At 33.4% G+C, this 12,500-nt stretch overlaps 1 protein-coding gene across 3 annotated transcripts in view; it reads right to left on the bottom strand.

Annotated features, from left to right (window-relative positions):
- The window catches only part of LOC133644157 (asparagine synthetase [glutamine-hydrolyzing]-like), a 70,851-nt gene that overhangs the window by 17,702 nt on the left and 40,649 nt on the right, over positions 1–12,500 (bottom strand). For all 3 annotated transcript variants that reach the window (XM_062038494.1, XM_062038495.1, XM_062038493.1), the window contains 2 exons: positions 10,320–10,443; positions 389–495 (listed from right to left, as the gene is read on the bottom strand). In XM_062038494.1, coding sequence (XP_061894478.1) covers positions 389–495; positions 10,320–10,443 — 231 coding nt within the window. The remainder of the gene's footprint in view (positions 1–388; positions 496–10,319; positions 10,444–12,500) is intronic.

Genomic DNA, 12,500 nt, shown 5'->3' on the forward strand with positions numbered 1-12,500 from the left:
GTGTGTGTGTGTATAATACAAGAAGTAGTAGTAATGTGTGTGTGTGTGTATAATACAAGAAGTAGTAGTAATGTGTGTGTGTATAATACAAGAAGTAGTAGTAATGTGTGTGTGTGTGTATAATACAAGAAGTAGTAGTAATGTGTGTGTGTGTGTATAATACAAGAAGTAGTAGTAATGTGTGTGTGTGTGTATAATACAAGAAGTAGTAGTAATGTGTGTGTGTGTGTATAATACAAGAAGTAGTAGTAATGTGTGTGTGTGTGTATAATACAAGAAGTAGAAGTAATGTGTGTGTGTGTGTATAATACAAGAAGTAGTAGTAATGTGTGTGTGTGTGTGTGTGTGTGTATAATACAAGAAGTAGTAGTATTGAAGTACAACTGACCTTGTGAAAGTACATGTAACCTTGAGTGAGTTCATCTGAACCTTCTCCTGAGAAGATGACAACACTGTCCGTCTGCTCTCTGATGTACTTGCTAATCAAATACATGCCTGCAGGAACAGCAAATATACCTCATTACACCATACTATACTACATTACACCATACTACACTATACTATACTACACTACATTATACTCCACTATACTACACTATACTAGACTACACTACACCATACTACACTACACTATACTATACTACACTACATTATACTAGACTACACTACACCATACTATGCTACACTACACTATACTATACTACACTATACTACACTACACTATACTAGACTACACTACACCATACTACACTGTACTACACTACACTATACCAGACTACACTACGCCACACTATACTATACGACTACACTATACTGCACTATACTATGCTAGACTACACTACACCATACTGCACTATACTATACTACACTGCACTATACTACAGTACACTATACCAGACTACACTACACCATACTACACTGCATACCAGACTACACTACATACCAGACTACACTACACCATACTACACTACGCCATACTACACTATACTATACTACACTACGCCATACTATACTACATTACACCATACTACACTATGCTACACTGCACTGTACTACACTATACTGCACTACACTATACTACACTGCACTGTACTACACTACACCATACTACACTGCACCATGCTACACTATACTACACTGCACTACACCATACTACACTACACTAGGCTACACTACACCACACTACGCTACACTACATTACACCATACTACACCATACTACACTACACTAGGCTACACTACACCACACTACGCTACACTACATTACACCATACTACACTATACTACACCATACTACACTATACTAGACTACACTACACCATACTACACTACACTGAGCCATACTGCGCTACACTACACCATACTATACTAGACTGCAGTATACTACACTACATTACACTATACTATTCTACACTACACCATACAACACTACACTATACTAGACTACACTACACTATACTACAGTATACTACACTACATTACACTACACTATACTATATTATACCACACTTACCTACATTACACCATACTACACTTCACTAGACTACACTATACTAGACTACACTATACCACACTACATTACACATACTACACTAAACTATACTACACTAGACTACAGTATACTACACTATACTAGACTACACTACACTATACTAGACTACAATATACTATACTACACTACACTAGACTACAGTATACTACACTACAATACACCACACTACACTATATTATACCACACTACACTAGACTACACTATATTATACCACACTACACTAGACTACAGTATACTACACTATATTATACCACACTACACTAGACTACAGTATACTAGACTACAATACACCATACTACACTATATTATACCACACTAGACTACACTACACTATACTATATTATACCACACTACACTAGACTAGTTTATTACACTACACTATACTATATTATACCACACTACACTAGACTACACTACACTATACTATATTACACCACAATACACTAGACTACAGTATATTACACTACACTATACTATATTATACCACACTACACTATACTATATTATACCACACTACACTAGACTACAGTATATTACACTACACTATACTATATTATACCACACTACACTAGACTACAGTATATTACACTACACTATACTATATTATACCACACTACACTAGACTACAGTATATTACACTACACTATACTATATTATACCACACTACACTACACTATACTATATTATACCACACTACACTAGACTACAGTATATTACACTACACTATACTATATTATACCACACTACACTAGACTACAGTATATTACACTACACTATACTATATTATACCACACTACACTAGACTACACTATATTATACCACACTACACTAGACTACAGTATATTACACTACACTATACTATATTATACCACACTACACAACACTATACTATATTATACCACACTACACTACACTATACGATACCACACTACACTATACTATATTATACCACACTACACTACACTATATTATACCACACTACACTACAGTATATTACACTACACTATACTATATTATACCACACTATACTATATTATACCACACTATACTACACTATACTATATTATACCACACTATACTACACTATACTATATTATACCACACTACACTAGACTACAGTATATTACACTACACTATACTATATTATACCACACTACACTAGACTACAGTATACTACACTACATTACACCATACTACACTAAAGTTAAAAACTTAACTTTAGTGTAGTATAGTATACAGTATACTACACTACACTATATTATACCACACTACACTAGACTACAGTATACTACACTACATTACACCATACTACACTACACTATACTATACCACAGTATACTACACTATACTATATTATACCACACTACACTAGACTACAGTATACTACACTACGCTATACTATACCACACTACACCATACTATACTATATTATACCACACTACACTAGGCCTATATTTGACTATACTATAGTATACTTTGCTAGCCTATATTTGACTATACTATAGTATACTTTGCTACCCTATATTTGACTATACTATAGTATACTTGCTGGCCTATATTTGACTATACTATAGTATACTTTGCCGGCCTATATTTGACTATACTATAGTATACTTTGCTTGCCTATATTTGACTATACTATAGTATACTTTGCTAGCCTATATTTGACTATACTATAGTATACTTTGCTAGCCTATATTTAACTATTCTGTTGTATACTTGCTGGCCTATATTTGACTATACTATAGTATACTTTGCCAGCCTATATTTGACTATACTATAGTATACTTTGCTTGCCTATATTTGACTATACTATAGTATACTTTGCTAGCCTATATTTGACTATACTGTTGTATACTTGCTGGCCTATATTTGACTATACTATAGTATACTTTGCCAGCCTATATTTGACTATACTATAGTGTACTTTGCTCACCTATATTTGACTATACTATAGTATACTTTGCTACCCTATATTTGACTATACTATAGTATACTTTGCTAGCCTATATTTGACTATACTATAGTATACTTTGCTAGCCTATATTTGACTATACTATAGTATACTTTGCTAGCCTATATTTGACTATACTATAGTATACTTTGCTCGCCTATATTTGACTATACTATAGTATACTTTGCTCGCCTATATTTGACTATACTATAGTATGCTTTGCTCGCCTATATTTGAATATACTATAGTATACTTTGCTCGCCTATATTTGACTATACTATAGTATACTTTGCTCGCCTATATTTGACTATACTATAGTATACTTTGCTCACCTATATTTGACTATACTATAGTATACTTTGCTCGCCTATATTTGACTATACTATAGTATACTTTGCTCGCCTATATTTGACTATACTATAGTATACTTTGCTAGCCTATATTTGACTATACTATAGTATACTTTGCCAGACTATATTTGACTATACTATAGTATACTTTGCTCGCCTATATTTGACTATACTATAGTATACTTTGCTCGCCTATATTTGACTATACTATAGTATACTTTGCGAGCCTATATTTGACTATACTATATTTTACTATGCTATACTATATTATATTTGGCTATACTATAGTATACTTTCCCATACTATACTATATTTGACTATGATATACTATATTATATTTGACTATACTATAGTATACTTTGCTCGCCTATATTTGACTATACTATAGTATACTTTGCTAGCCTATATTTGACTATACTATAGTATACTTTGATCGCCTATATTTGACTATACTGTAGTATATTTTGTTAGCCTGTATTTGACTATACTATAGTATACTTTGCTAGTCTATATTTGACTATACTATAGTATACTTGCTGGCCTATATTTGACTATACTATAGTATACTTGCTGGCCTATATTTGACTATACTATAGTATACTTTGCTAGCCTATATTTGACTATACTATAGTATACTTGCTGGCCTATATTTGACTATACTATAGTATACTTTGCTAGCCTATATTTGACTATACTATAGTATACTTTGCTAGCCTATATTTAACTATACTAATGTATACTTGCTGGCCTACATTTGACTATACTATAGTATACTTTGCTAGCCTATATTTGACTATACTATAGTATACTTTGCTTGCCTATATTTGACTATACTATAGTATACTTGCTGCTGTCCTATATTTGACTATACTATAGTATACTTTGTTAGCCTATATTTGACTATACTATAGTATACTTTGCTAGCCTATATTTGACTATACTATTGTATACTTGCTGGCCTATATTTCACTATACTATAGTATACTTTGCTAGCCTATATTTGACTATACTATAGTATATTTTGCTAGCCTATATTTGACTATACTATAGTATACTTTGCTGGCCTATATTTGACTATACTATAGTATACTTTGCTAGCCTATATTTGACTATACTATAGTATACTTTTCTCGCCTACATTTGACTATGCTATAGTATACTTTTCTCGCCTATATTTGACTATACTATAGTATACTTTGCTGGACTATATTTGACTATACTATACTATATCGACTATACTATATTTTACTATGTTATACTATATAATATTTGGCTATACTATAGTATACTTTCCCATACTATACTATATTTTACTATATTATATTTGACTATACTATAGTATACTTTGCTCGCCTATATTTGACTATACTATAGTATACTTTGCCAGACTATATTTGACTATACTATAGTATACTTTGCTACCCTATATTTGACTATACTATAGTATACTCTGCTAGCCTATATTTGACTATACTATAGTATATTTTGCTAGCCTATATTTGACTATACTATAGTATACTTTGCTGGCCTATATTTGACTATACTATAGTATACTTTGCTCGCCTATATTTGACTATACTATAGTATACTTTGCTAGCCTATATTTGACTATACAATAGTATACTTTGCTAGCCTATATTTGACTATAGTATACTTTGCTAGCCTATATTTGACTATACTATAGTATACTTTGCTCGCCTATCTTTGACTATACTATAGTATACTTTGCTGGCCTATATTTGATTATACTATAGTATACTTTGCTAGCCTATATTTGACTATACTATAGTATACTTTGCTAGCCTTTGACTATACTATAGTATACTTTGCTAGCCTATATTTGACTATACTATAGTATACTTTGCTAGCCTATATTTGACTATGCTATAGTATACTTTGCTAGCCTATATTTGACTATATTATAGTATACTTTGCTAACCTATATTTGACTATACCAGGGGTCGGCAACCTTTACCACTCAAAGAGCCATTTTGGCAAGTTTCACAAATTAAAGAAAGTGATGGGAGCCACAAAAAAAATTTACAATTTAAAATGAAAAACACTGCATACAGAGCTTAAATGCTTTGTGCTATATTAACCAGGGGTCTCCGACACACGCACCGGCACGCACTTTAATGTGGACATTTGATGTTAGTGCAGCCCGCGAGTTTTGAATGAATGGCGCTTGATAGCGTCATACTTGCCAATTCTCTCATTTTTCCCCGGGAGACTCCCGAATATCAGAGCGTGATGACACCGCCCTCTACAGTCTGCCCTAACAGTGTACTTGTTGACCACACGTAAGTGACAGCAAGGCGTACTACCTCAGCAACCACACATCTTACACTGACGGTGCCAATACCCAGAATCCCATGCAGCACCAACTCTTCCGTACTAGTTCAGCAACCACACATCTTACACTGACGGTACCAATACACATCTGACACTGACGGTACCAATTCACATCTTACACTGACGGTACCAATACACATCTTACACTGACGGTACCAATACCCAGAATCCCATGCAGCACTAACTCTTCCGCTCAACCAACGCAAGGAGAGGGGGGGGGGGTTGATGTGTGGGGGGGTTGTGGTAGCGGGGTGTATAATCTAGACCGGAAGAGTTAGGACTGCATGGGATTCTGGGTAATGGTTGTGTTGTGTTTATGTTGTGTTACAGTGCAGATGTTCTCCAGAAATGTGTTTTTCATTCTTTTTTGGTGTGGGTTCACAGTGTGGCGCATATTTGTAACGTAACAATGTTAAAGTTGTTTGATACGGCTACCGTCAGTGTAAGCTGTGTGGCTGATGAGTAAGTATGCTTTGCTGTCTCCTGTGTGTGCGATTAATAACAACATGCAACATGCGGCTGGACTGGCACGCTGTATGTAAATGCTATAGAGGACAATTACTGCAGTGCAATCAGGGCACGCCCTTTATCTAGTATTTATAGTCTAAATAGGATTACTTTATCCCTGGGAGTTATGTATGAGAGACACTGAGATCCATAAGTCTCCTGGGAAAATCGGGGGGTCGGCAAGTATGTAGCTGAGCCGCATCAGAGTGGTCAAAGAGCCGCATGCGGCTCCGGAGCCGCGGGTTGCCGACCCCTGGACTATACAATAGTATACTTTGCTCGCCTATATTTGACTATACTATTGTATACTTTGCTCGCCTATATTTGACTATACTATAGTATACTTTGCTGGACTATATTTGACTATACTATATTGACTATACTATATTTTACTATGCTATACTATATTATATTTGGCTATACTATAGTATACTTTCCCATACTATACTATATTTTACTATGTTATACTATATTACATTTGACTATACTATAGTATACTTTGCTCGCCTATATTTGACTATACTATAGTATACTTTGCTGGACTATATTTGACTATACTATAGTATACTTTGCAGCCTATATTTGACTATACTATAGTATAGTATACTTTGCTCGCCTATATTTGACTATACTATAGTACACTTTGCTGCCCTATATTTTACTATACTATAGTACACTTTGCTAGCCTATATTTGACTATACTATAGTATACTTTGCTCGCCTATATTTTACTATACTATAGTATACTTTGCTCGCCTATATTTTACTATACTATAGTATACTTTGCCCGCCTATATTTGACTACGATAGTATACTTTGCTAGCCTATATTTGACTATACTATAGTATACTTTGCCAGCCTATATTTCACTATGCTATAGTATACTTTGCTCGCCTATATTTGACTATACTGTAGTATATTTTGTTAGCCTATATTTGACTATACTATAGTATACTTTGCTAGCCTATATTTGACTATACTATATTTTACTATGCTATTCTGTATTGTATTATATTTGGCTATACTATAGTATACTTTCCCATACTATACTATATTTTACTATGCTATACTATATTATATTTGGCTATACTATAGTATACTATGCTATACTATATTATATTTGACTATACTATAGTATACTTTGCTCGCCTATATTTGACTATACTATAGTATACTTTGCTAGCCTATATTGGACTATGCTATACTATATTATATTTGGCTATACTATAGTATACTTTCCCATACTATACTATATTTTACTATGCTATACTATATTATATTTGACTATACTATAGTATACTTTGCTAGCCTATATTTGACTATACTGTAGTATACTTTGCTAGCCTATATTTGACTATACTATAGTATACTTTGCTAGCCTATATTTGACTATACTATAGTATACTTTGCTAGCCTATATTCGTATATGTAAACTTTTGATCAGGGTCATTTGGGTACTTTCTTTTGTCATTTTGATTTAAAAAGAGTAATCACAGTTGTTTGCCAATACATAGCTTCACACAACCATTAAGCATGAGTGGAAGAAAGGTTTTTGTGTTATCATTCATATTCTCTGAAGAATGGCCAAGAAATCATAAATTCTCCCTATAGTATACTTTGCTCGCCTATATTTGACTATACTATAGTATACTTTGCTCGCCTATATTTGACTATACTATAGTATACTTTGCTCACCTATATTTGACTATACTATAGTATACTTTGCTCGCCTATATTTGACTATACTATAGTATACTTTGCTCGCCTATATTTGACTATACTATAGTATACTTTGCTCGCCTATATTTGACTATACTATAGTATACTTTGCTCGCCTATATTTGACTATACCATAGTATACTTTGCTCGCCTATATTTGAATATACTATAGTATACTTTGCTCGCCTATATTTGACTATACTATAGTATACTTTGCTCGCCTATATTTGACTATACTATAGTATACTTTGCTCGCCTATATTTGACTATACTATAGTATACTTTGCTCGCCTATATTTGACTATACTATAGTATACTTTGCTCGCCTATATTTGACTATACTATAGTATACTTTGCTCGCCTATATTTGACTATACTATAGTATACTTTGCTCGCCTATATTTGACTATACTATAGTATACTTTGCTCGCCTATATTTGACTATACTATAGTATACTTTGCTCGCCTATATTTGACTATACTATAGTATACTTTGCTCGCCTATATTTGACTATACTATAGTATACTTTGCTAGCCTATATTTGACTATACTATAGTATACTTTGCTCGCCTATATTTGACTATACTATAGTATACTTTGCTCGCCTATATTTGACTATACTATAGTATACTTTGCTCGCCTATATTTGACTATACTATAGTATACTTTGCTAGCCTATATTTGACTATACTATAGTATACTTTGCTCGCCTATATTTGACTATACTATAGTATACTTTGCTCGCCTATATTTGACTATACTATTGTATACTTTGCTCGCCTATATTTGACTATACTATTGTATACTTTGCTCGCCTATATTTGACTATACTATAGTATACTTTGCTCGCCTATATTTGACTATACTATAGTATACTTTGCTCGCCTATATTTGACTATACTATAGTACACTTTGCTCGCCTATATTTGACTATACTATAGTATACTTTGCTAGCCTATATTTCACTATAATATATTATACTTTGCTAGCCTATATTTCACTATACTATATTTTACTATGCTATACTATATTATATTTGGCTATACTATAGTATACTTTCCCATACTATACTATATTTTACTATGCTAGACTATATTATATTTGACTATACTATAGTATACTTCCCCATACTATACTATATTTTACTATGCTAGACTATATTATATTTGACTATACTATAGTATACGTCCCCATACTATACTATATTTACTATGCTAGACTATATTATATTTGACTATACTATAGTATACTTCCCCATACTATACTATATTTTACTATGCTAGACTATATTATATTTGACTATACTATAGTATACGTCCCCATACTATACTATATTTACTATGCTAGACTATATTATATTTGACTATACTATAGTATACTTTCCCATACTATATTTTACTATGCTAGACTATATTATATTTGACTATACTATAGTATACTTCCCCATACTATACTATATTTTACTATGCTAGACTATATTATATTTGACTATACTATAGTATACTTCCCCATACTATACTATATTTTACTATGCTAGACTATATTATATTTGACTATACTATAGTATACTTCCCCATACTATACTATATTTTACTATGCTAGACTATATTATATTTGACTATACTATAGTATACGTCCCCATACTATACTATATTTACTATGCTATACTATATTATATATGACTATACTATAGTATACTTCCCCATGCTATACTATATTTACTATGCTATACTATATTATATTTGACTATACTATAGTCTACTTTGCTAGTGTTGCTCTAAAGGCGTGTTCATCGCTGTTCTAATCACGTTATTTTGACAACAAATGATCAGTATTGTGAGTAGTAAAACATGAGTGTAGTAGTAAAACATGAGTTAGTACTCACCGACGGAGGCGCGTATGGTGGTGATGTCGTAGGTCTCGAGGCTGACGATGACTTCCTCCACTGCTCTGATGCCTTCTGCACTGAAGTTGACTTCATGGTGCTCACTGCCGATGTGAGCGGCCACCTTGGACATCAACCTTCTTGTTACTTCAACACAACTTTGCAAAACATTCTTCTTAGTCAGGACAAAAACACAAGTTGGTTTAGGAACTAGAAATACTAATACAATTTCTCAATTGAAAAACTGTTACTACTTCAACATTTCTTGACCCAATTAAACAATACCAACACATCCAAATCATCTCATTCAGGACATTCATTCTCCTAATCTTTTTTTATTTTTTTTTAATCCCGCATTTCCCAAAATTCCAGGAAGTTCCCATTAAAATGAATGGGACATTTTTCAACCTATTCAAACAACACATTCCACTCATCCTGGACATTCAAACCAAATTCCGGTTTTTCTGGAGATTCAAACTCTTCAACATTCAAACATTCCAACTATTCTTACATCCATACTACATTCTGTCAGCGTTTCAGTTCAACTTCAGCATTGGAGCATTCACATGCAATCCCTTCAGGAATTGCTTCATCGAGTTGATAATAATAATCCAAGTACTCTGAACAAAAATATAAACGCCTGAAACCCCCAATAAAGCCAAAATGCACATTTCTGTGCAATAATGATGCAGTTTAATCAGCATCTCGATATGCCACACCTGTGAGGTGGGACGGATTATCTTGGCAAATAAGAAATGCTCACTAACACAGATTTAGACAGATTTGTGAACAATATTTGAGAGGAATAGATCTTTGAGTTCAAATCATGAAAAATGGGAGCAAAAACAAAAGTGTTGCGCTTATATTTTTGTTCAATGTAAGAAAAGTCTTCCTGGCTCTGGATCTCCTACAAGATTTCTCTGGTGGTGTAAGGACGATTGTGAGAAAACCGAAGGAGCAGCCCAGAAAACCAAATCTACTTAATGTTGTGTAAGCAAAGTATAAATAAAACACTTGATCGAATATTAACAAGACACGTGTACTTTCTGAACTTGGACAATCAAGACCTGAATGACTCCCACAGGACTACAAGGAGCATGTGTTGTGGTCACATGACCGTGAAGATGTTTGTAATATGTAATAGATTTTACTTTGTAGTATTTCTCTGCCGAGGATACGAGAAGACTTCACCACATTCAAGACTGGAACTGATTCACTAGTGAGTGCTCGGTGGTTTTTGGTCTACAATCTGAATTGAATGACATGTGGAGATGATCCGTAGAACCTTGGATGAGAAACTCCTGGTTCAGTAAATGGTCCATGGACAGGTCCTCAGCATGACAATAACCCAAACCTTGTGCCAGGGAAAGAAAGGTGTGGGCCAAGAAGAAGTCTTGGGGTCTTAATCCCCTGATACTTTGTTAATATTCTGCTTCTGTCATGATCCCACGTCATACTTGCCAACCCTCCCGTTTTTAGCGGGAGAATCCCGGTATTCAGCGCCTCTCCCGACAACCTCCCGGCAGAGATTTTCTCCCGACAAACTCCCGGTATTCAGCCGGAGCTGGAGGCCACGCCCCCTCCAGCTCCATGCGGACCTGAGACTGAGTGGGGACAGCCTGGAGAAGTTAAACAGGACAATACTGCCATCTAATGGATAGCCACCGGAACACTGAAATTCAAGTATTTATTTATTTTTTCTATGTAAATAAAATAAATATATATATATATATATATGTCTTAATTAGATTATCCAAAAAATAGTGCTCGATACCGTGGTAGAGCGTAATATGTATGTGTGGGAAAAAAATCACAAGACTATTTCATCTCTACAGGCCTGTTTCATGAGGGGTTTCCTCAATCCTCAGGAGATTTTTTTTTTTTTTTTTTTTGAAAAAATCTCCTGAGGATTGAGGAAACCCCTCATGAAACAGGCCTGTAGAGATGAAATAGTCTTGTGATTTTTTTCCCACACATACATATATATATATATATATATATATATATATATATATATATATATATATATATATAGCTAGAATTCACTGAAAGTCAAGATATATATATATATATATATATATATATATATATATATATATATATATATATATATATATATAGCTAGAATTCACTGAAAGTCAAGTATTTCATATATATATATATATATATATATATATGAAA

The sequence above is a fragment of the Entelurus aequoreus genome, linkage group LG27 (genome assembly GCF_033978785.1).
Source record: "Entelurus aequoreus isolate RoL-2023_Sb linkage group LG27, RoL_Eaeq_v1.1, whole genome shotgun sequence".
Lineage (NCBI taxonomy): Eukaryota > Metazoa > Chordata > Actinopteri > Syngnathiformes > Syngnathidae > Entelurus > Entelurus aequoreus.